Below are 26,173 nucleotides of genomic sequence, written 5' to 3'. Positions count from 1 at the left end.
TCCAAGACTGTACTAATTTAGTGAAGATACTTTTTTCCTGAAAGATGTTAGCATCTGTTCTGTATTATGTTGAAGTCTACATTGCTATCATGAACATAATCAGTCAGATGGCTCCGACTCTGTTTTTATGAAGGAGTATGTATAATGCACTCCAGATGGTGTCATCTTTATTAAAAAAAAAAAAACCCCGCCAAAAAAACAAAAAAAAAAAAAACAAACTTACATTAGTACTAAGCATTTTAAAATCTGACTTAAAAATTGTATCCCACCTACAAATTGAGGAGTGCAGTTATTCAGCATGTAAAAATTGTCAAGCCTCTATTACACAGCATGAAGAGACCAGCCTGTTCCCTACTTGTTAATCATACTAGATAGTACTGTAATAAGGCTAATGTTAAGTCAACTTTTTTCTACAAAATGCAGTGTTCTTTTTTGTATTTCAGGAAATTTGCAGCAGATAGGGAAGTGGTCTTGTTGGGTTAATAATCCAAAACTAAATGTCGCTTTCCTTCCTATGTGGCTTCTAAAAAGCCATATAGTTTAGCACAGTTGTGGCAGTACAAAGCTCTGTTGTTAGAGTGGTTATCTAACTGTGATAGTTCAAAGATTCATAGCAAGATTGACCAGTGCTAGCTAGAAGGATGAATTAACACTTTGCTTTTAAGATGATGAACTAGATAAGTGGCCTTTCCAGTTTAGACTTTATCAGTGAAAAAACTTTCTAGGCTGAAAGCATGTTTCTCTCTCTTCTAATGTATCAGCTGGTTTAATAACTGCATTTCCTCTCAGTAATTTCATTCACAGAATTTGTAACTTGATAGCAGAAACTAAATAACTTTTAAGGGTGAAACTAAGTAAARTGGTTCTGAAATACGTTAGAAAAAGCCACTGACTAAATTTTACGGAATGTTTCAGTTTTCATAGGTTTACKCTAGCAAATTCAACCTGTTGTCTAAGAGAAGGTTGTGTTGTCTGTTCTGGGGTAGAGAAAAATGTCATGGCTTTTTTGACATGCTAGTGCAGATGCCTGTGTTAKATATCTAGTCTGTTGAGTGAGCATTAGAAAAAGTCAATTTGTGATTTGTGCCCGTTGAAATTTTTTTTTTGAATTGTTACAGATCAAAAAAGTATAAAGCTTTAGTTACAAACTGAGCTTAGAGTATTCTGTATGTTCATAGTCAAAAAATCTGAGTTCAAGTACTTATCTTTGACTGTTAATACTTGAAAACAAGCCATATTTCTGGTAATAGTCAATTTGGTGCCATTGACTTTCCAAACAAACTGTAGATTAAGTAATGTTGAATCACTGAAGCCAATGTAAAGAATTCCACCAGTATTGTTAAAASTCGGACAAACAGTTTTTGGGGTTGAGGATGTGAAATTGCAGTGTCAGAGCGGTTATTTTGTTCTGAAATGAAGTCCAAGTGAGGTTGGTAGGATATATCTTTCTCTAGATTCAATAATGAGGTTGAGAAGAGAAGCTTGGTAAGTCTTGTGCACATGAACCTTTTGACATAAACGTACTTTATCAGGGAGTTGGAGAGAAGAGCAGGGTTTTACAGTAAGAAGTTGGGATGGCTCAAATGACTGCAGTAACTTATTTAGATGTTGTAATTCTGCAGCACGACAGGACATGCCAGAAACTTTTACTAGATCAGCCCATGCTACAATACATATGTTTTACCTATTCATAGAGTAGAATATTTAATATGGAGGTTAGTAGTAGAATCTGAGATGAATGGATTTGCCAAACAGGAATTCACTTTGATGTACTAATAGCTCTAAGCTGTCAGATATGAAAGGGTGAGAGACAGGTATGAGAGGATTTGGATACTGCTTGCAAGAACAGCTTTCTGATGACYTCCGCAAAACGTGTTAGCAGGTGGCTTTGTGCAGATTCCATAAAAACAAGCATTTAGTTGTTGGCAAATTGCTGTGAAACGTCCTCATCCCCAAAACCTGTTCATATGTAGATAGAGAAGTTGAGAAACTAGAAGCAATGAAAGCAGAGATCTCCGTGTAGGCACTGGGTGTTCCCACTGGCTTCTTTACACCTTTGCCACTGGTGGGAACACCTACAGTTTCATGAGTGCAAACTGCAGGTATGGTAGCAGTGCTGTTAGAAGTGCTCCARTTCCAAGCTGGATCGTATTGTGCTGCTGTGAGTGTTCCTGAGCAAGTGACAAAAGAGGTTGGGGAATTAATGTGGCTTAAAACAGGTTTAATTGTTTTCAGCAATATAACACATAAGCTAACAACCRTTTCTTCCTAAGACCCACTCTAAGTGTGGAAAGTCTGCTCTTTATTTGGTTGTTTGTGGGTGGAAGGAGATGTGTGGAAGAAAGAGGTATATTGGCTGCTTCCCAGTCCTCTTTTTACCACCTACTAGGAAAAAAAAGACCATGCAAATAGCAGCCAGCATGATTTTGGAAGTGGAAAAAGAAGCTGGGCAGTGCACTGAAATTCAGGATTGCTGCAGATAAAGCAAGTGTACTGATGCTGAAGGTGTTGGTATTTTGTAGAAATGTGTGCATTTAAAAATCTCACTGTTGCTATGCTCTAATCACCTTTAGACAGCACAACTTGTCTTTCAGAGACTTTCAGTTTCTCATTTAGGAAGAAGCCTTTCGTAAGGCTGGTTATACCCAGAATAAGTATTTCTTGAGCTTTAGCAAGTGTGTGTTTGCAGAACAGCGTGTTCCATTGAAGTGATCATTGAATACATTGAATGGAAAAGAGTGCATTTGAACGTGAAATGTGTAAGCAGTATAGAGTTTAATCTTATTAAATGAAAATACTTAATTAYAAAATTCTCTTTTCTCTACAGGGCAAGTTTATTAGAATTAACTTTGATGTTACTGGTTACATTGTTGGGGCCAAYATTGAGACATGTATCCTGCTTAAGCAATGCAACCTCGATGTAAAACGAGTTTTCTGACTTATTTTTCTTCTTAACCCTTGAATTCATTAGTATGCACTGAAAGATTAATGTATTTATTGGATTCTTTTAACATCTCCCTTTTTGTTTTTTATCAAAATCACAAATATCACATATCTGAGCATGCTGACACATGCTTAGAAATCGGATATAACAAATCTTAGCACTCCTGAAATCTACTGAGTTTGCTGACTAGCCTTAAAAACAGGGTGTGTTCACTAGAGAAACCTTAAGTCAATTTGCTCTCTGAAAATATCTTTAGAAAAGGCACTTTTGTATTTAGAAGTTGAGCTCTTGTTTTTCTCTTGTGCCAGAAGTTTGGATTTATTCTCATCAGCATGCACCATAAGCAACACATGCACTGGCAGGAGGTGGCACTTTCCATAAAGCAATGGAATTGGTAGTGCTGTCAGTGTTGGGTCAGCCTCTGTTTTCTTGGTTTTTCTAGATCCCAATATGCATTTAGTATTACTTGCTTGTAGATCTTGTGTTGCTGAAGCCTAATTCTGTTCTAGATTTAAGATCTGTTTTTATATAGAATTGTTTAACAGAGGGGAAAAAAACATTTTTACTGAAAACCTTTCTCTGAAGTTGCTTTATTTGCATTATATAGAAATACTGTGTGTGTGTATATGTACACACATGAACATACATGTGTGCCTATACATGCACTTAATTTCTAGTCTTTTTAAGCCTGTTTTCTGGTTGAATAGCAGTAGAGAGTCGCAATGTTTTTGTGAAATCGGAAGTCTTGGTAAACAAAATATCTCATGAGTATTAATCATGAACCACAAGTGTTGCAATTAAGCTTTYATTCTATGCTTATGTTTTAAACTAYTTAATGTAATTTTAAATGCAGTGCATATTTGGTACTGTCACAAAATAATTTCCCAAAAGGCTACAAAAGACCTATATTTATTCAAAATGTGTTTTAACATTAAGTTTTTTTCGTTAAACATTCTACATAGGAATTAATATTTTTTTTGCTTAGAACTGTTTTCCCAGGTTTTGTGAAAATAGGAGGATTTACTCTAAGGGATTTTTTTTTTTCCTTAAGAACTCACCCTTAGCAGTAACCTGTGTCAAATAACTGTCCTGTGTTTGCCTTACAATAGGGCATGTCAAGAAATGAAAATATAAACARTGTTACAGCTTATGGCAATTTGCTATCTGTTCCCTAAATTTTCATTTGGAAACATTCATTAAAGGTAATGAAGAATAGCGTGTTAATATGAAAAGTTTAAAAGAAAGGATACATATGAAGTAATTTGAGTACAGCTGCTGCTGGGATTTTGATGCTTCAGGGTTCTACTATGACTGTAGTAGAAGTGATTAGAAAAGACTAAACAACCTCCCCTCTCACCTGGACTTTAGTTGATTTGTTGTAGACATTTGTTCACTGTAGATTCTAGGGAAACTCAAACAGCATCCAAGAAGTTAGTGCACTGGTATTAAAAGCAGGCTTCTGTCTGTCTGATTTTTAAAACTTCCATTTAAAGGTACCAAAAGTTCACAGAAGACGAAATCCTTATTAAAGTGCCATTGGTCCTTAAGTAACTACATAGCTTGCTTTGGAACAGTTTTTTTCTGTTGTTCTTTTTGCTCATTAAAAAAAAAAAAATCCTTGACTAGTTATAATCAGACTTGTTGGAGAAGTCTCGTGCCGTTCGTCAGGCTAAAGATGAACGGACATTTCATATCTTCTATCAACTGCTAGCTGGAGCAGGAGAACACCTAAAGTGTAAGTTATCTTATTTTGTAAACCCGTTGGTTCTGCGTTCAGGATTTGCTTGTTTCAGTGCTAACACACTCAGGTTTGAACTATTCTTTGCTTTTGAAATAGGAAGTTTTAAAAGGGGAATAGAAAGCCCGGTCTTCTCTATTTTTTTCAAGTTTGTTGTCAAGCAAATTTTGCATTTCAAGCAAACAGTTTCTATATGGCAAAGTCCAGCTTGGGCAGTCTGTGATATATTCAGTCTTTGGGAATCAGTGGATTGAAACTGCAGGACTGTTGGCTGATCAGTAACAACAGAGTGACAGCCAGATCCATTGTGGACTGTGCCTTCAAACTGAGTTGAGTAACAGCCAGTTTGCCAAAACATAATGAAATCCTAAGGCTTTCTTTAGCCTAGCAGTACTGTATTGGTTATCTTCTCCCCTTTTACCTTGCTAACTAGGAACTCCTGTTAAGTTGTGATAAGCRCAACTATTTGAAGGTATGGACTCCTGAGAGATGTTTCAATCTTTCTTCTCCAATATTAGATAACCACATCAAGGATGCTAAACACAACTTTATCATCAACACCCAACTGTCTTCTGCCTATTAACCTTTCAATATAGATAGTTATTTGGATAGGAATTTGAGATTGTTAGATCAGTCAGGTACTGTTCTRTTAACAGGTTTAATGCACTGAAGAGCTAATGTAGGTTGCTACAGAGAGGRTTCTGTGAATCTAGCTTTTACAAAATTTTAAGGTATACTCATATCTTAGGCATTTCGGAAGAATGAATTACTAAGCTGGTATAATATCTTGTAGGCTGTTTTTGAGTAACTGATTTAGTAAATTGTAGTTTACTTATTTAGTGAAAACTGAATCCAGTTGAGTGTGAACAGTGTTTCTTTAGCTTTTTTTTCTTCCGTCTTCCCTTTACCCCTCACAACACAGCTGACTTGCTGCTTGAAGGATTTAACAATTACCGATTTTTATCTAATGGTTACATCCCTATTCCTGGGCAACAAGACAAGGACAATTTTCAGGAGACTATGGAAGCCATGCATATCATGGGATTTTCACATGAGGAGATCTTATGTAAGTTATTAAGCTTTCTGAATTTCTAAAGTGCATTTGCTTGTCTCTTGGGCAACTGCACRTGTGTGYRYRTGTGTGYRCACACACTAATTTAATGTCACCAAATTTAATGTTTCAGTGCCTTGAYAGCCTGCAGCAAATGCTTGTTTAACATAAGGTAGAGCTAATAACGCTATTTGCCTACAAAGCACAGTATAAACTGTATTTCCTTTATGAACTCATGCTTAAGATTGGGAAGGAAAGTGACATGATAAYGGAAGAGAACTTCATTATAAAATAAATCTATTCGTTCATTTATTTTAAACACAGCGATGCTGAAAGTGGTGTCTTCAGTGCTACAATTTGGAAATATTTCCTTTAAGAAGGAGAGAAATACTGATCAGGCTTCTATGCCAGAGAATACTGGTAAGTTTATAACGTTTGCAAGCTATGATATAATTTGAGTTACAATATTTTTCCTATTGTTTTAGTGCACATCTTTGAAAGTACAGAGCAGTCTTCTGAGCTACCTTGGTAAAGTTGTGCCAAGAAGAGGCCATGATTTGTGATGGTAGTAGTCAGTAGGAAATTRTTAGGACTGTTTTGTCTTCCTTTCTCTTAATGCAGACAGAAATTAAATAACTATCAACAGAATTTATGCTATTTGCATTGCTTCTGAACTTTGAACAAGTATTTCAGCTGCAGTCTTGTTTATTGCTTATCTGAAAAGACTTAAGCATTAGGAAAAAGTGCATACTTAAATACGCTTGTTTTCTTTGGTTCTTGACAGCAGTTTTCTTGCCAATGATAAGAATTCTGAAGCCAAGCACAATTTCCCTGGTGAAGTGGCTGAACATAAGCATGCTGTATTTAGAAAATCTGATTTCTGAAGCAGTGTGACAGTGTGACTAAGGCTTAATTTATCAGTTAATGCCTTAAAATGCAATCAGCATTTTAAGCAGTTTGTTCTTTCACAAGGAACATAGTCTTTGAAGCAGTTTTAAGATTTTTTTAATTTAGTACTTCACTTCCAGTCTTTAAATGCTATCATGGAAAATAAGGTTGTAGAATTGATTTCAGTACAAAGACCAGTAAGAATCACCATTCATCATTCGTAAGACCTGCTGCACATGCACGATTCGTTTCTTTTGTCTGTGGTTTGTTTCATATTTTCCTGAAYTGCTGTGTGAGGATGCTGCTTGCARTGCCCGKAGTTTTTGCCATTGCTTGCAGTGGTGGCCTTTTGCCCAAAGTGCTCCAGCTAGCAGAGCAACCAGCTGGGACAACTGTTGCCCCTTTAAAAGATATGATAGAAAAACCTGTAGATTCTTTCTAATTCCAGACTATCTTGACTTTTATTACTGTYGGGTKTTTTTGGACCTAAAATTGTGAGCTRTTATGAGGAAAGATACTGAAAAGCTCATATTGTAGTTGAAACGTATTGCCATTCTCTTGTATTTTAAAATTACTTTATTTGGCTGCTTGTTCTAAGTTGTCAACTTAGGCAACATGAATTTCGAACAGATATGGGAAATAAATTCTACCCTATAGAAGTAAGTGCATTTGGCACAAATACTCRTATCTATAATTGAAACAAGTGGTGGCAAGAATCCACGTAGTGTTCATGGATGAAGGAGCGGGGGAGAAACTGTCTTTACAGAACCATTCCATAGTTAATACTTATTTTCAAAGTTGAGTAACATTTACTAGATTTGGAAAAAGTCTATCTGCTCAAAGGGCAGAGGTCTTAAGGCACTGAACTAATAAAGTTTAATCGAGTGCCTTTCTGAAACATTAGTCAACTTAGAAAAGCCAAATGACCCAGGCAGGATGAATCTTCCAAGTGTTTACAACTATCTCCCTCATGTTATGTTGCTTTCCCTGCCTTCTACAAAGCTATAAAAAGCCAACAAAAAATGCAACTTAGACAAACAAGATAAATTATGTTTTACTTAGTAAAAGATTCATCAAGCTGAAGATGGTGAGAAACAGTAACAGTCCTATCTGTAGAAGAGGTACACTTCACAAACAGAATTTTGAGCTTAAATGGTTTCCTTTCTTCACAATGAAAACTGAAATGCTGACTGCAACTTCCTTTTACGCCTGAATCAGATGGGATTTTAGTGTTACCTCCAAGTCCACTGGTTGTTACTGTGTTATGTTATATTACAAGCTCAGTAAAAGCCAGGGAYGACAAAATCAACTCTTTCATGAATGTGAAACTCAGTGTGATGTCTGGAGTACTGCATGGAGGAAAAATTTGATTTATTTCTTAAACTATAGTATCTGCCATACAGTGTTCATTATGCCACACTACACAGTTGGTGGGACAGAGCTACTTAGTACTCAACTTCGTATGTTTAAGATCCTTAGGTGTCTAGTACTAAATGCCCTAATGTTGTGGGTTTTATTTGCTATGCCGATGTGTATGTTTATATTCAAMGCACAGAAGTGCTCCTATACGTAGCTAAAATGAAGTCAGCGCTGAGTTTGATGTTACCCTAATTTCACTGATGAAGTTTTGTTTTAATTCATGAGCCCTTCTAACGAGTGTATGGCCAGAGTGTCTCAGACATTGACAGTAATAGCGTTTTCAGTACTAGCACTGATGGTTCTGTGTGTTGGCATTAGGATCTATTTTTTCAAGACTGATTTATGAAAACAACTTTATTTCCTTTTGATGGCAAATGAATRAGCTACCAAATTAGAAGGGTAATGAGTTTAAATACTTGCTAGATAGGGCATGGAGGGCTTTTTTGCTGAAGCACAACGGTTACCCAGACCTAAAAATATCCTTAGCGTCACTTTCATTTTTAGAAATCTGAAGTCATGAAACTTTCCAATAGGTAAAGTGTTCCTTAGGAAAAGGGATTGATGCAGGAAGAATATGTAAAGACAGTGTGTGTCATATGTTATTTAAAATAACTGACATGAAACCTGTAAAGTTCACACTGTCTAAAGAATGTGAGCTCCTGCTTATATTATTATTCTAAAGAAAATTTTATAAATGCATGCTTTAAATCATTTAAATGATTCGATATATTCTCTAACAGAAACATAACATTACACTGGAGTACCTGTCTAAATTAAAATACAGCTTATTAGGCCACTTTAATTGTAATGAAGTTGACGCATGATGTGTTCATAGTGTATTTTTTTCTAGAGACTTTAATAATAGATGTACGGTTTCAAAATAACAAAATGAACACTTGTGGCCAATAATCTGTTTTGTGACCTTCCTGCAATTTTATGAATTTAGTGTTTTTCCCGCTTTAAGGAAATTTGGTAGTGTGTTGCTGTAAATGTTTACGTAAATCTTTGAGAAGAAAGTGTTTCTCAGATGTGGGCAGTGTGATAGAGTAGGCCTGTTGTCCACAGGACAGACGTGTGTCTCCCTGACCTTATTTTTGAATGACAATTAAACTTTTAAGTTGGCACTTGRCTACCTTTGTTTGTAGCTTGTTTTCACTGATGTTGCTAGTTGCTGTGGAGAGCTGAGGATTTAAGCRCTTACGTTTGTTACTGTGATCTTCAGTTGCACAGAAGCTCTGCCATCTGCTGGGGATGAATGTAATGGAGTTCACCCGAGCCATACTGACACCGCGCATCAAAGTTGGCAGAGACTACGTTCAGAAAGCCCAGACCAAAGAACAAGTAAGCTCTGCTTTAAAGATGAAGTGAAACTGTGTATAACTTTAAAGAGAGTTGGGATTAAATAGATACTGCCACCAACTTTGTTTAAACTAGCTGTCTATAATAAATGTTGTTACATGCTAAAAAYCAATAGTAGAGTAGAAGAAACCTTTCCTTTTCCTTGACCTTCTGCTGCTGTCATCCCTCAATGCAGTAGTTGTATGTATCAAATGTTCAGAGAACTTTTTATTTTTATCCAACAATTTAAAAATGCGTTTTCATAACATTAGTCAAACTGCATACTGTTTTTACTGCTTGCTTTTGTTCCTCTGTCATGTTAACTGCCTTAAATTTCTTCTGTTACTGCGKTATTTCTGATAACATCCATGTCTGTTCTTCTGATGACTTCTCCAGAAAAAATAAATTTCGTGGGTTTGATTTTTCAGGCAGACTTTGCAGTGGAAGCCTTGGCAAAAGCCACCTATGAACGCCTCTTCCGCTGGCTAGTTCACCGCATTAATAAAGCTTTGGACAGGACCAAACGACAGGGAGCATCTTTCATTGGAATTCTAGATATTGCTGGGTTTGAAATCTTTGAGGTATTTTGAAAGATAATTAGACGTTTTCTTTTCTTTTTTTTTCTCCCTCTTACTGTGCATTCGGCCCTAGCTGTTGGCTTAGAACCACTGAATGCRTGCATGTTACAAGGCTGCAGGAGTATTTTGTGTTCTGTAGCACATGAATGCTCTGAATACATTGAGCTATCATGCCAAAAAGTCATACTCTAATCTAAACCGTTTTTTATAAGTGTTGGTTCTACAATAGTGTCTTTTTTTCCTATTATATGTTAGTTTACCATATGTAACAGGGAATATAAGAGATCTGAGTAATGCATTTGCAGTTTTCTTTAAAATACATATTGCAGAGTTTCAGGAAATTGCCTTACAAAAAAACCTGACCTTACTTCCAAATACATGATTGATCCTGTCATTGAATTATTCATGCTTACTAATGTTATTTTGTAGTTGAACTCCTTTGAACAACTCTGCATTAACTATACCAATGAGAAACTTCAGCAGYTATTCAACCATACAATGTTTATCCTGGAGCAAGAGGAGTACCAACGAGAGGGTATAGAGTGGAACTTCATTGACTTTGGACTGGATCTGCAGCCTTGCATTGACTTGATAGAAAGACCTGTAAGTTTGTGAGTTTATAATGCTCAGAGGAGAGGAGATTTGATATATGGGTTTGTCTTTTGCTGCTTGCAAATATTAAGACTGTGCTCAGATGTCTTGTGGAGCTGTCACAAGAAGTGACAGCCTAAGTCCCAAGTTTAAAATACCATATATTAATAGAAAGATTTATCTTTAATAGATTTTATGTCTTGATGTTAGGGTATAAGAATGTTGAGTTAAAGATATTAAGCTACTGTTTTATATTTTCTTTCACCTAGAACTAATGAAGTTTTTAGTCCTGTCATCTTCATATTAAACCATTGTATTGCATTACAGGAGCTTTAGTATGGTGGCTAAGTTAGAAAGGTTTTCAAGACTTTGAGTAAAACTTTTCATTTRAAATCGGCAGCAAAATTCCTGGAAATTTAGTTATGAGCAGAATTTTCCCCATAAATCTACCTTGTGAAATAGTATCTTAAAAGTTGTTACCACTGTGCTACTTAATAAATTCTTCTAGTTGCTTGATATGTGGAAGTTGAAGATAGTTTCAAGAACAGAAGAGGCAGATTTTGACTCCTGAAAGGAGCAGCAAAAGTATGCTGTATTCAAATTATTTTGTGACCTATTTTATTAAACCTAGGGTGTTACAGTTACTGCTGTTGTATATTCARCTGTGTTTACTCCAGAATACATGTGAAAAACATGAAGAGTCTTTGTGTATGGTGCTATGCATCCTGAAGAGCTGCAAAAGCCAATGAGGCTTTTCTGCCTTTTTTTCTTCCTCTTTAGAGCAGGAAAAGGGAAATCTTGTTCTGTTTGCCAAAGTTCTTCACTTTATGTGGAACTTAATAAAGTTCTGCCTCCTTTTTGGCAGAGATTTTACCTTCAAAAGCCTGAGGGGGAATTGTAGATGTTTTCAGTAGTTGGATGTTCAGATAAATATCATGAAGTGCATCAGATTACCTCAGCTTTTTTGAAAAGCACAGAGGGTCCTGGGGTTCAAGCCCCGGTGCAACCAGCACCAGAAAATCTTGGGGAGGTTGGACTAGAGGATCTTCAGAGGTCCCTTCCAGCCTTGCTGATTCTGAATGCAATTCTGAAAATGGCAATACTTTCTTAATTGTTCTATAGATGAAGTCATAAGGGTATGTGATGCCACGTAGTAGGCACATTTAATCGTCTCTCTTCAAATATGTGAACTTCACATTCACAAGAAACTTCTGAAGTATAAATTGTTATAACATTTTTCCATTGCTTTAGTGTGTACTTCAGTTTGTCTTCCCCGAGGAAAATCATCCTGTCGGACAATTGTACARCTGTAAAATGCAGACTTTTTAAAGCCTAATTAATTTTAAAAATAAACAAACCTACTAATGGAGTGCTTAAGTTATATGGAGAGAGAGAGAGGTAGTGTATAAAACTTTATTGACTGTTCAGGTTGAGCCTGCTGAATCTCTCTGGATGGTGCTACTGGATATCAGTGAAGGGATTGGCAAGGGGAGGTTTAGTGGCTGCCAYGGTACTAATAAGTGGCTGAGAGGGATAATTGCCTTCAGTTTAGCACAGATTTAAAGCATAATGTTAGCTACTAATGTTAGCTATATGTGAATGTGTTGCTTTGTATGTATATGTCATAAATGTTGGTTGATAGGGAACACTGGAGGTGACTTGTTCCAATCTGTACTCAAAGCAGGGCTACTACCAGCAGTAGATCAGGTCAGCTATGACTGGGTTCATATCTACTGGCATTGATTTATTTGAACTAATTATTATGTCTGTATTTTAACTGGACTCTTGTAAAGTTGATTTTAATTTAGATCAGATTGGAATTGATCTAGATGCTGTTTGCTTTGGCATTCAGTGATGTTCTATATGCAATGGTGGCTTTTTTTTTTTTAATATTGAAATATCGTGTTTTAAATATTAACATATATTTAATGCAATTGAATTTCAGGCAAATCCTCCTGGTGTGTTAGCTTTACTGGATGAAGAGTGCTGGTTCCCTAAAGCTACTGACAAGACATTCGTGGAAAAATTGGTCCAAGAGCAAGGAACCCATTCCAAATTCCAAAAGCCAAGACAACTAAAGGACAAAGCAGATTTCTGCATTATTCACTATGCAGGGAAGGTAAGGGTTAAATGTTGAATCCTTGGTTAGAAATGTTGCTTTGGGGAATGTATTATAAAGTATTAGCTATGAAATTTAGAAATACTTGGGCAGGAAGGGAGCCTTGTTCTGTGTTCTTGGGCACATTCAGGAGTACTGTGGTAGAACTTTCTCCTACGTAAAAGGCGAAGCTGAAAGAAATCTTAATTGGACACTAAGCAAATATTTGATTCCAATTTTGTTTAGTTTTGTTGTCAGATCTTCTGTGTACCTTGCAGATGAGCTTTACAGGCCTTTAACTGAAAAAAATCTATTGTGAATTTGTGTATTTCCAAGCTGATAGCATAACTGGCTGCTTGAAGATGTGCTGAGTCAATACCATCTTTGCTTTCATTCCACCAATTCAYGTAATGACTTCCTGTATACCCCCTTTCATAGCTAGAGATGATAGCTAAAGATTATATCTTTTTATTCTTTACCGTTAATTTAGTCCCTCCCTTGCTGAAGGGCTGAACTCCGATGTAGTATTGGACAAAACCGTGAAGTAACTGAAATTCTTGTCTTTCTTTGTGGAAAAGTAGGAATGAATGCAACCTTTGTGATCGTTAAGTCCATTCCATAAGGCCATGCTATAATGAGTTTCATAGGTACTTAATCTTAGAACCAATTTTTGCCCTGATATATAGAAGAAAGTGACTGTGCTAATGTTTAAGATCTATCCTTTAATTTTGATTTAAAATAATAAAAGCCCATTGTTATCTATTCATTCATGTCAGTGGTGGCAACTAGATAAGAGAATTGTAGCAAAAAGTGAAGTAAATACTTTTTTTAATCAGTACTTAAAACAATAACTTAGTAAACTCATCACTGTTACTGCAATTAATAGGTTTGCTGTGAAATAAAGACTTATTAAAACCTTAAGGTAAACAGCATGAACTGAAATAACTTAGTGCCTTACTGCCAAGAGGTAATTATTTTTAAAGAGCAGTTTACTTCTGTCAAACTGAGTAGGCAGTTTTGTGGCATTACATTGTCTATCTTTCTCTGACCAGAAGACACTTCAGTGTTCCATGAGAAAGTATCTCCTTCAAAATTGAAATGCTTTTTTAAAATAATATTTCCTGCAGAAGTGCTAAGATGATTTGATCTGGTTTTGGATTGTGGGAACATTTAGAATTGACTTTCTATCCAAAAACGTTATTTAAAAATTAAATAGATAACTCTCTATTGAAGCAAAAAACATGCTAATCTCCATAGAAGTTTTTCTGGGCTCGAGGTTTTAGGATGATTTAGGGCTGGGGTGAAATCCATGTCRGTAGACTTGTGTTCTCAACTGCTGAGCTATCCCTTTTACGCACACCCCAATGTTTGTTCTATCAAGATGAGAGCATTGTTTGTTTTTCCCTGTGGAATGAATTGTAAAAGTATAACAGTTAGAGTCAAATTACAAATGTTCATGTTGCAGCACATTCTTAATCTACTGCCCTATGATTTAGATACAGTAATTAGGGTCTTGGTACTGGAGCTGTTTTTATATCTCCATACTGAAGCCTCATTTTTATCAGTAACATTAGATTGGAAAAGTGTACCAGCTATTAGTAAGAAAAAAAGTCAGATTACTGATTTTYAAAAAACAGTTCATTTACTCTTATAAAGGAATACTCTGAGCAGTTCTGAGGAGATATAACTAAGAACAAACAAACATCATGAAGAAAATAGGAAAATTCAAATACCATTTTGAAACTTTTTTAGCTAGCAAATCTAAAGCTAATGATGGTGATCTYTTTAATCATATGCAACTTTTACTGCTCTACAGGTAGACTACAAGGCAGATGAGTGGCTGATGAAGAACATGGACCCTCTGAATGATAATGTGGCTACACTTTTGCACCAGTCTTCCGACAAATTTGTTGCAGAGCTTTGGAAGGATGGTAAGAGATCATGCTACAACTACACTGGTTGTACAGATTTTACCCTTTTGGATGAATTACATTTTTTTTGTGCATGTTTTCCACCACCCTCCACCTCAAGTTATAAATATCTACAGCATTTTCTCTATTGTTTAGCTCCGAAAGTACCACAGGGGAGCTGGGTTGCTCCTATAGTCCCCTGCACATGTACCATTTTTGATTAGCTGCTTTTCATGTTCATTATTTGAACTAATATTCACTTACTACTTGTTACTCTCTGTTGAATTTCCGCTCTAGAATCATGTCCAAAACTCTTAATTTGACTTGCTGCAGTGAAGTCCTGAGCATAAATAGCTATAGTGATGCTACTGTTAATAAAATGTCATCTTATATGGACCAATAATTTCTCATAAACAATAATACTAGTGCTTTCCGATGTTGCATATTAGAAGCAAATCCAGTATTACTGCTATTYAGCAGCACACTGCTAGTAACCCTGCGCACATCAGCTTCAATATTTCTCACCATTTTTACAAAARTACTCTAAGAAGCAGAAATAACCCTGGTAAATACTTAGCAGGGACTTTTCTACCTTTAAATTTTTTTTGCTTTACAGTGTATTAATTACATCAGTTTATTTACATGTCACAGCATATTAATCCTGTAGTTTCTTACTCCAGGAGGAAATCAAGCTTATGATGTAGATGATGCTGTAGGTTAATACTGAATTGATAAGAGTTTCCCTCTTATTCTCAGGAATAGTTACTTACTTGGTTCAGCTATAGAGAGCAGTTTTATTAAATATATAAAATATACACAATGTTTTGGTTGGAGGTCTACTCCTTTCCTTKTGAGTACAAGTATAGAAGCAAAAGAGTTTTGATACAAATACTCCAAACCTGCTTCCACAGATTATTGAAATGTGCATGAAATAATGTTGTGGCCTAATTGCTTTTGTAGCACAATATAAAGTCTGCTTGCAATTGATAAACCTGTTCTGTATACTAACTGAAGTGTCTTGTGTATCTGCTCTTCTGTCTTTCTGTTTTCACTGTTTCTCTGCCTTAGAGATTCAGAATATTCAGAGAGCCTGTTTCTATGACAATATTACTGGTCTTCATGATCCACCAGGTGAATGGATGTAAAAATCATAGGTCTCCTAAAGGCAGGGTTGTTATCTGCAGGAAAACCATTTTTGCTCGTAGGCTTGCATGAACTTTTCATTTCATGCTAAATTTAGGTATACCTCCACAAGGCAAATGTTTTTGAGTGCATACCTATTCAGTTGCTGCTGCATACATATAGCATATATATTTTATGCATTGCATTTAAGCATTGCAAATGAAAAGGTCTGTTGCTTTCTAGTTCCATGTTGAGATGCAGAATTGCTTCTAAAATGATAGCTCTTTCTGCAGTCCAACATTGACAAAACTCTGAAATGTTTTACAAAATAGATGTATTTTGGGGGAGAAAAGGTGAAGAATTACTTAAAAAATAGAATGAGTGCTGCAGTTGCAGTGGAGTGATAAATGAAATGAATGTCTTCTAGATTTCCTGGAATTGTTTTTATTTAAAAACCTCTTTTCAACATTTATATTTCCCTTTTTAGAAGCTGCACACTTTTTTAAAGGACCTAAGACATCAGCAAAAACGCTTATCYGAAATATTTATTCGGAAGACGCTTTAGATATTGTCTCCAACTGCTTCCTCCTCCCTCCCTTTTTCTTCTCAAATTTTGAAATATGTGTTTGTGACTACATGGAGCTTGTACCTTCGAACTTTCCAATTTTTACTTGGGTTTATCCTCCAATACTTGTGATATACTGCATACTTGAGGAAACTAGTGGTGTTTCTTAAGACAATTAAAGGACTTGAGTTCAAAGACTTAAGCCAATGGGTGATATTCTAGTTAAACTATTCAATGGCTGCTCTTAGGCTGTAAGAAAGGGTCATAGTTTTTTTAATATTCTTCATTTAAATGTTAGTAACCTTATAAGTTGGAGAACGGGGGGGAAGAATGGAAGATGCACTGTTAGCTATCTTAAAAACCACATGCTTTTTTTTTTTTTTTTTTTTACTATACTGAAGTTAAGTGATGTCCAGTCATTGGTGGTATCTGTTGGATGTGTGTTTCTAATACTTAAAAATGTTTTGTTCAACCTCTTTAAAATTCCAAGTAATTTTTATCCCATTTTCTTCTTTAAACTGAATGTGTGGGATACAATCTTGTGAACTTTTCCTACTTCCTTAGGGCTCTAACTTTAATAAGCATCTTAGACTCTTAAACTTAAAACTATATGTATGTAGGATCTGGGCTATACTACATGAAAGACTGTTGTAAYAGTTATTCAAAGTTGCTGCCCTGTATTTTTCTCATTTTTCATTTTCCCTTTTGTATGAATTGGGTGCGAGCATGAAATAAAATAGTCACTTAACTCTTAAGTACAAAGGTAATTCTGGCAGCAAAGTGTAATTCCCTTTGCTTTGGTCTGAGTGAACTTTTGAAGACTAAAAATGAAATTTCACACGTTTCAGTTGTAGCCTRTATGCTTGCTTGTTTCTGTCTGGCCAGCTTGGATTTTGCCAAGAGCCAATACACGCTGTGTATCTGCTCAGTACTGAGAAATAGCAGCTCTTATTAGGGTGTTAAACTTTTTTTTCCTTTTTTTTTTTTTTCTTCTTCTGAGAGCTGTTTAATTGCTGAAGTGCATGTGGAATCACATTCACTTTTTTGGCCTAAAGGTCATATTGATAGCAATAAAAATTTCCTTTCTGTGCATGTGAAGAGGAAATCATAGAGATCTTTACAAAAAATATTCGCTATGTTCTAAAAATGAGGGGAAAAAACAGGAAAAACAAATCAAAAGCCCCTTCATCTCCATTCTGATACTTTATGAYAGCTTTGGTCTGTAGTTTTCCTATTTTGAAACTGTTCTTTTGCCTGGGGGGCTTTACAGGTGTATAYACAATTTCAAAGAATTTTTCAAAATAATTGACTAGCAAAACTTTGACAAATACTTCTTTTTAATTTATCACTGAAATAACACTAGCATTTCACTAGTTAATGAAATAACATTAACTCTTCTGTAAATAGCCTAGCTCTCAAATGATTTTTCTGTATTCAGCAAAACTCATTTAATCTATATAGTTAATAATTTATTTTTCATTTTACACAAATAAGTGCAGATACCTAATTCCAAACTTTCAGCCTGGAAATATTTGTCGTTGTAAGAACTCAATTATTGTTTTTCAGGCAATTTTCTTTTTTAAAGTTTTACTTAAAATAAGGAAAATTGCTTTCCTGGTCGTGTAGAACTGCAAGTAAAGAGCTGGATATTTTAGTACGTATCTACTAAAGCTACACTATTCTGCTGTGTAAGTTTGTGGCTTTTGGTTCCACTGCTTCTGCACAATGTCCCTAATACATGCTGACTGCCTTGCCTACTGATGGCATCTTCTGTCATTTGTTCCACAAAGCTTCTGCTGCTGCACTATTGCTCCTCTTTCTGTATACCTTTATACCTAACAAATATTAAAGTCCACTTAACTATTTTTTCTCCTCCTTCCTAGTGGATCGTATTGTGGGTCTGGATCAGGTTACTGGAATAACGGAGACAGCTTTTGGCTCTGCGTACAAGACTAAGAAAGGCATGTTTCGTACTGTTGGGCAACTGTACAAGGAATCTCTCACCAAGCTGATGGCAACRCTCCGAAACACTAATCCCAATTTTGTTCGCTGCATCATTCCAAATCATGAAAAGAGGGTATGTGCCATAGAAATTTCTCTAAATTCTTTTTCTTTGAGAATTTCCACATGTATGTTCAGTTAAGCTTGCTTTTAGTGTCCTTTCAAAATTGGAAGTTGGGTTTGCAAAGCTTTCACATTGACCAGCTGTCTTCTCAGTATTCCACATGCATCCTCTTATTTAGACAGTTAACTATAGAGAGGGCAGTCTAGAGGAGGTGGGGGAGAAAGAAAAACTGCAATTTTCCATGCATACAAATTGAGAATATGAAAATAATGTTTCTTCTGTTTGTTCAGGCTGGGAAACTGGATCCACATCTGGTTCTAGATCAGCTTCGTTGCAATGGTGTTTTGGAAGGAATTAGGATTTGTCGACAAGGATTTCCAAACAGGATAGTGTTCCAGGAATTTAGACAAAGGTAATAGTAAGATGTCTTTTGAGTTTTTGTTCTGAGATGAAATTCTTTGTTAAATGTTTGAAGACAGGGCAGGACCAGGGAAAAAACACACACCAGAACAAAATCTGAAATACTAGTTTCTTGAAGTGGCTTGGATTTGAAGCAGTTAAGCGCTCTTGTCATTTTACCATTCTTTTTGTTTCTCAGTGCTACTAATCATTCTTCATTCAGGCCTACAGAATCCAGAATTTCTAAAGTGATAATCAAAAAGCACAGGTTTTGCCAAAAGCTCTTTAAAGGTGTATATGTTTATAACAAGGCATGGCAGTAAAAGCCACCAAAGTAAATATTTTTTCTTCCTCATTCCTTTTTGAGTGTGGGGGAAGAAAGTGAATTGAGGCTGGTCATTTTTTAATGACTGTTCTTGAGTTTTGAGGGTGTTTTTCTTAGTTGTTTTCTTCTTGCTTTGTATCCTGAAGTTTCTTTTTATCTGGATGCTTTATGATCTATACATTGTGTAGAGTTCTCCTTAACCTCAGAACACAAGTATCTGCAATTACCAAGACATCACTACTCTGCATTAAAATTTTAAATCAGAAGCTGCCTATTCCCATATTTTTGTTTAAGCTGTCTAATCTTGAAGGTTCCTCAGTTCTGTAAAACAAAACCTAGCCTTTTAACTCACCCTAGCCTTTTATGAAAATAACACATCTTAGTTGCTCTAACAAAATGTGTGGATTTAATATTTTTACTTACGAGGGAAGAAGGGAAAACAATCTAAAATAGACTAAATAGACTGCAGAATTTCTGGAGAATCTCCTTAACTATAGCTTTATGGATTTATAACGATATAACTTGAGAGTAATTTTTTTTTTTTTTTTTTTTTTTTTTTTAATTAAAGGTATGAGATTCTTACTCCCAATGCAATTCCAAAAGGTTTTATGGATGGTAAGCAAGCATGTGAGCGAATGGTAAGTGTTTTCCTCTAAATGTTATTTTTTTAAAAACACAAATTTGAGGCAGAAAAATATTGTCCCTCCTATGTGTGAAAACAATGTGCTTGCCTCCCATATAGATCAGAGCCTTAGAGTTGGACCCCAACTTGTACAGAATTGGACAGAGCAAGATCTTTTTCCGAGCGGGTGTCCTGGCACACTTGGAAGAAGAACGAGATCTGAAGATCACAGATATTATTATATTCTTCCAGGCAGTTTGTAGAGGATACCTGGCTAGAAAGTATGTATGCTTTTATGATTGGATCCTGTCATTGTCATCTTAAGTTTCTTTAATAGGGAACTATGCATCAAAACTTCCATTTGAGAAGAGATTTTTCTTAAGAAAGAATGTTGTATGATCAAACTGTAGATGTGACCAATGTAAATAGGTAAATTTGCACCTTCATTTCATAATATCTCCCTTCCTAATTTTACCATTGACATATAGTTGTTAGCTGCAAAAAAATCTCTTCTGCCACCAAAAGGTCTTAAAGTTACTTTGTAAAACTGCTTTCTTGAAATTAAAGGGGAAGTCAATGTCTGTAATTCATCCCTTTTTATCTATTTGAGTAAAAAGACTGTTAATAGTAAGAACAAATAGCATTTGCTGTTAATGCAGTACAAATGGTGAGTCCAGCTCTTGCCTTGTTTCTTCATATAAGGAGTGGGCACTCATAAATCATTCTAGTCACTGAAACTTAAAAATAAGCCTATTTACGGTCTGCGGGTATTCTAGAGTTGGGTAACCTAAAAATTAAAAGCACAAATACATGTATACTCAGCTGTATTTGATATGAAGAAATGTTTTTTGTGTGTCTTCAGGGCCTTTGCAAAGAAACAACAGCAACTGAGTGCACTGAAAATCCTGCAGAGGAATTGTGCTGCGTATTTAAAGCTTAGGCATTGGCAATGGTGGAGAGTCTTCACAAAGGTTTGTTATGTTCTGTCATTTTCTTTGACTTTTGTAAGTAGGTAGAATGTGATTTCTTATTTGTCTGTTTCAACTCTTCGCAGGTGAAGCCTCTTCTTCAGGTCACTCGCCAAGAAGAGGAACTTCAAGCCAAGGATGAGGAGCTAATGAAGGTGAAAGAAAAACAAACAAAAGTGGAGGCAGAACTTGAGGAAATGGAAAGGAAACATCAACAGGTTTGTGCCCAAGATCAGCTTTTAACACATAGAATGTGTTTTGCACTGCATCCTGTGTGAGAAAGTCGTCTTGGAAAAGATCCTTGTSAGCAAAAGCACTATGAATCAAGTGAATTAACTCCTCCTGCACTTGGCTAAAAGCTGAAATAGGAAAATACAACATGAACCTTTCTCTAGGATCACAAAATCTTTATACTGAAAAAATAAATTTGATTCTGTTGCCCTTTCCTGTTTACAGGAAAACCTCATTAAAAGCATTATTTTGCTTTTCAGTTGTGTTTTCAAGCTGGAATGCTTATGTGGCATGTCTGTGCTGCATTTAAGAAATATGAGGAAACAGTTATGACAGCAAATGGACAAAATTGGAAATGTATTTATACTGATAAAGCAGARTTGATGTTGTTTTCGAGAATAGCTGATGGAGTACAAATGAGGATAGAAGTGTATTTATCATTATAGTAATCATGAGATATGATGGAATGGGGATGTAAATATAGAATGGGAAAATATTAATTCCTGTTGTCAAATTCACAAAGCAAGCAATAGTCTGTTCTAGTGCACTATCTCTGCAGTTGCAGTTCCAGTGGTTCAGTGCCAGCTTCTGCCCAGTTATCTATGCAGCACTCAGTCACTATACAGGGATGAGCGYGATGGACAGTCTGGGATACAGCCACCTCCCTCCTCTTTTTGCTACTGGGAGAGCTGAGGAGGGGGAGTAGGCACAGTAGGATTTCTTAAGATGTGAGGGTGAGTGAGTAAATGCTGCTTTAACCCTGTCTCCTAAATTTTTATTTAGGATCTTGACCACAGAGTCTCAAATTGAAGCAGATCTTGGTCTCTGTCTTTATAGTTGTCATGTGTAATCTCTGAGAGGCTTTGAAAAGTAAAGATTTTTACTATTTAATTTTTGTGTAATATTTGCAGCTTTTAGAAGAAAAGAACATTCTTGCAGAGCAGCTACAGGCTGAAACAGAGCTCTTTGCAGAAGCTGAGGAAATGAGGGCTCGTCTGGCTGCCAAAAAACAAGAGTTGGAAGAAATTCTTCATGATCTGGAGTCGAGGGTTGAGGAGGAAGAGGAGAGAAACCAAATACTGCAGAATGAGAAAAAGAAAATGCAGGGTCATATTCAGGTATGTCTCTTGATACACTAGAAATGGAAAAGTATGCATACAGAATTCTTAAGGACTGAAAGCTGACTCATCATCTCCAGAAGATGGAGTAAGTTAGTTCCTTAGCATCATATATGGAATAAAATCAGCCTGAATTCTTCCTCTTTGCTTCCAGTGTTCAGTGCAGTTAGCACTCTGGTGTCCAGGGATGTGAGGACGAGGGAAGAAGAAAAAAGCAGAGAAGTCAAAATGGCCTGTTGTGAGCTATAGCATATGTAGGCAGAGGTTTGATGTCAGCAAGCGCTTTTGAGTAGCCAGGAGCTGGAAGTTAACTGCATGCGGCTTACCTCTTTTCCAGTAGAGGCCAGCTGATGAGGTGATTTCATTTCTGACAGGGAAATGTTTCATTTTCACTTAAATTCACTGACAGTATGAAGAATATTCCTTCTTTGACTTGTATGAAACAGAGAGGAAACTTCATCTTCTTCCAGTTACTTGTTCCTTGTGAAAATTGGAATTGTATTCCTTTTGAATACATGGGCACCTTGAAAGATCCTTGTTGTTTAAGGGAAATATGAGAACTTAAATGTTTTTCAAAATACTTGAAGTGCTTGAAGGAGGGGGGAAAAACCCACATACCACAGTTTCTTGATGCCTTTTAATAAGTGTTAATAATGCATGGATGAGAATCTTATTGAAGAGTGTGAATGAACAGAAGCATGTTGTGCTATTAGTTTCCTGTTAGTATCTACCCAGTTGTGTCAACCTCTGAACCATTTCGGTAGTAATATTGAGATCTAGATGCATACTGAAATCAGGAAACTTGCTTCCTGTGGTGACTCTTCCCAGTCCCTGGCATCTATGACATACTCTGATCAAGTAATGAAATACCTGTTGCGACAGCTTCCTTCTTTGTACACAATACTAATACTTTGACAGCCGGTGCCCTGCTCAGATGCAGTATGCTAGGAAGCCCAATCTAATGTAAGTATGGTTAAGTACAGTTGGGTCTTTTTTCTCCCTGTGGTATATTTTTATTTTATATTCAAAATTAGGAAAATGAAAGATTATAGCAGAGTGAGTGTATGTTTCCTAGATGGCAGGTTGTATATGCTTGCCAAAGTTGAAATAGAGTATAAAAAATCCCATGTATATCACATGGCTCTAAATTTCATTACCAGATCATTGATACTRTAAGTGAGTCTAACAAAGTGAAAGCATTTTTAGTGTCATCCAGGACAACTGCCTCTTCAAAGTAATATATATTTTTTTCCATTTTAATGAGCAAAATAAAAAAGAAACAACAAATAAGTAATGAGAAATGCACATATGCAATTACCTTTGTTCCTAGGACCTAGAGGAACAGCTTGATGAGGAGGAGGGAGCTCGGCAGAAGTTGCAGCTTGAAAAAGTGACAGCTGAAGCAAAGATCAAGAAGATGGAAGAAGAGATCCTACTGTTGGAGGACCAAAATTCAAAATTTTTGAAGGTTAGATCAGAATGTGTGGTGGAGATTCTGCTCATAAGGACTAGTAGTTTCAAGTGACAGCTCTCAAAACACTTAAAAWCAGTGCTACCTTATTTTTAGAGTTTAGAACTGAAGACTTCTAACTTCTGGAGTTTGTGACCACACTGAAGCTGAGGCACTTAACATTTCCTTAGATCTAACCTTTAAAAGTGAGAGTTTTGCCATACCTTCTGACCAATTTCATGAGCCTTCCAAATCTGAGAGCTGGGTATGGTGTTTATCATAGCTACCCTGTTCTTTGCAAACTATAAAGATGTTTTGAGGCTTAGATAGTAAGGAAATATGACCTGGTTTTCAAAAAGCGTGGAACAAATACTGTCTGAAAATCAGGCTTCCATAATCCATTTTTTGGCTTGAACAGTCTTGTGATAATTCCAAATCTCAGCCTTAGAAAAACGAAGGATATTTTCTATACTATTCAAATGAATCCCTTACTATTCAAATAATCTGTTGATGGTGACTTGAAATAAAATGTGTATATTCTATATAAGGCCTTTATATGGATTTCGTATGTTTAGCTATTTATGCTGCTTAGAGACTCTGAATAGTATTTTAACTGTTACTCATCCTCATTTTCCTCCCAACTAGGAAAAGAAGCTGATGGAGGATCGAATTGCTGAATGCACTTCTCAGCTGGCTGAAGAAGAAGAAAAGGCCAAAAACTTGGCCAAACTCAAAAATAAGCAAGAAATGATGATCACGGATTTAGAAGGTTTGATCTTACTAAATTTGCCTATTAACAACTTGAAAATCATGCTAAAAAGAAATGGATTGCTAATTACAATGAATGCAATTAGGTTAGTCTGATAGACATGCCCTAGTATGCAGATACCTTAACAGCTATTATTTGTTGTTGGTTTAGATTTAGATTTTTGTAAGGAATTTGCTTTACTTGCATGACTTCATTGCATCTCATTACTCCATCTTATTCTTCTCTAACTTGTTAGTTTTTCAGTTTTGAGAATCTATTTCACTTACAAACACATTCAAAAATTCATGCTGTTGCATAAATTCCTTAGTTACAAGGCAAAATGTCTGTCTATTGAGGAAAGTTGCTACACTTTTCTATTCTAACACATTAGAATGGCATAATTCTGAAAATGTTACTAGCTGTTTACTAAGCTTCTAAATTTTTTGAATAAGCAAATCTGATTCATTTTGCTTTTCTTAATGCTTTATTTATCTAAAATAGTTACATTTCTTTGGCTATTTATTTYGTACTGTTTTACTGTGTAGTGACAGGCTAAATCAACCCTATAAAACTCTTCTTGATTTATTAAAAAATTACTTATGGCTGTAAATAGCTGTTGCACAACATTAATGAATTACCAAGTCAGAGTTGCACAAATGTAAGGCTAAGTTGCTCTCTGCATCCTAATTTGGAAAAGGTTTTTTACCTACTATATTATGGCCAGTCTTGCTTCATATTTCAAAACTGACATGCTTATGGAAGAATGCCAAACTTTAATCTTGTTTGTTTTAATCTTCTGTACGTTTTCTTTGGAAGTGATATTTGGAGACCTTAAGATGGGCATAAGTAAACTTCACTAATTGGAAATAATGCTTAAGTAGTTGTGTACTTAAGTCAGCATTAGTGTTTTTGAAGATATTTGACAGATGTGTTCAGTTATTGTGCCTTTCTGACACCTTGTGATAACCTTAGAAGTAGAAATTAAAGCTTAAATATGAGACATGCAAATTTTTGGCTAGTAAAGCATAGTAGAATGATACTTATTCTTGGAGATGGTTCAAGACACCTTTAAGCTCTCTTCTAGGGTCTTGGCACAGTTAGGCACTGAAATTTGAACAATGATTTATTTCAGTTTGCTATTAGCTTTCTCAATTGAAGGTAGGCTCTTATGACAATCTTCTAACTTAAACTCCCTAGAAATGTCATGTAAAAACACAGAGAAAAATGCTATTTTTGAGAGAGAGAAAGTTTGGAGGAGAAAAACTATTAGTGTAGACTGCCTAGAAAATCCCAAATTGCTCTCAGTGATTCTAAGAGGTGGTTCTTGAGCATGCCCTTCTTTCCCCATATAGAAGAAGAGATCTTGGTTGAATAGCAGGCGCAGAAAGGGTGTGGGAGAAATCTGTGCATAGATCACCCACAAAATATTGAATGACAAATCTGATATTTTATTTTTGTGCTGATGCACATAGAATTAGCGTAGTAGTAATGTTATGCTAAGCACTAGTGGTTTGGCAAAACCTTTCTGTGACTGCACCTGGCCATTAGCTAACTGCTAAACAATGCACAGTTAGTAACCATCTCAATCAGACAACAGTCAGATAAAGCAAATGTATTTTACTGCTATGACACAAATACCTGGATGCTTTTCACAAAAAGAAATACTTCAGAGCAGGAGTATCTCACCTACAAAATTAAATTTCTAGAAGCTATTGAGGTTTGTGAAGTCTTCCTAAATCTCAGTAGGCTGTGAGCCCAAAGTGGCACAGACGTTTGTAAAAAATATTTTATCCAAGATTTTTTTTAAAGCTGTATTACTTTCCAGTAGACTCTTGGAGTCTAGCCTAGTCCTTCAAAAACTATGCAAACAATAATTTTTTCCAGTCCATAGCTGATCTTAATTTCTGACTTCTAGTGTGTGATCATTGGGCCCAGCAGCTCAAAAACTGATCCAATTATTTTCTACCAAGATGAGGTTGTCTTTCTGTTATCTTACTTCAACTGT

General features: G+C 35.9%; 1 protein-coding gene across 1 annotated transcript in view; it reads left to right on the top strand.

Moving 5' to 3' along the window:
* The window catches only part of MYH10 (myosin heavy chain 10), a 97,455-nt gene that overhangs the window by 53,492 nt on the left and 17,790 nt on the right, over positions 1-26,173 (top strand). Inside the window, exons 7-25 of the mRNA XM_085298296.1 lie at positions 2,828-2,891; positions 4,581-4,679; positions 5,605-5,748; positions 6,058-6,153; positions 9,263-9,381; positions 9,807-9,959; positions 10,386-10,559; positions 12,493-12,666; positions 14,462-14,576; positions 18,126-18,319; positions 18,598-18,719; positions 19,600-19,669; positions 19,774-19,934; positions 20,516-20,624; positions 20,708-20,839; positions 21,764-21,970; positions 23,301-23,438; positions 24,066-24,274; positions 25,828-25,910. Of these exons, the coding sequence (XP_085154422.1) occupies positions 2,828-2,891; positions 4,581-4,679; positions 5,605-5,748; positions 6,058-6,153; positions 9,263-9,381; positions 9,807-9,959; positions 10,386-10,559; positions 12,493-12,666; positions 14,462-14,576; positions 18,126-18,319; positions 18,598-18,719; positions 19,600-19,669; positions 19,774-19,934; positions 20,516-20,624; positions 20,708-20,839; positions 21,764-21,970; positions 23,301-23,438; positions 24,066-24,274; positions 25,828-25,910 (2,563 nt within the window). The remainder of the gene's footprint in view (positions 1-2,827; positions 2,892-4,580; positions 4,680-5,604; positions 5,749-6,057; positions 6,154-9,262; positions 9,382-9,806; positions 9,960-10,385; positions 10,560-12,492; positions 12,667-14,461; positions 14,577-18,125; positions 18,320-18,597; positions 18,720-19,599; positions 19,670-19,773; positions 19,935-20,515; positions 20,625-20,707; positions 20,840-21,763; positions 21,971-23,300; positions 23,439-24,065; positions 24,275-25,827; positions 25,911-26,173) is intronic.

The sequence above is a fragment of the Rhea americana genome, unplaced genomic scaffold (genome assembly GCF_003343005.1).
Source record: "Rhea americana isolate MKP2758 unplaced genomic scaffold, rheAme1 scaffold_138, whole genome shotgun sequence".
Taxonomy (NCBI): Eukaryota; Metazoa; Chordata; class Aves; order Rheiformes; family Rheidae; genus Rhea; species Rhea americana.
Note: the sequence above shows the minus strand (reverse complement) of the source record. Positions and strands in the feature narration are given on the sequence as shown.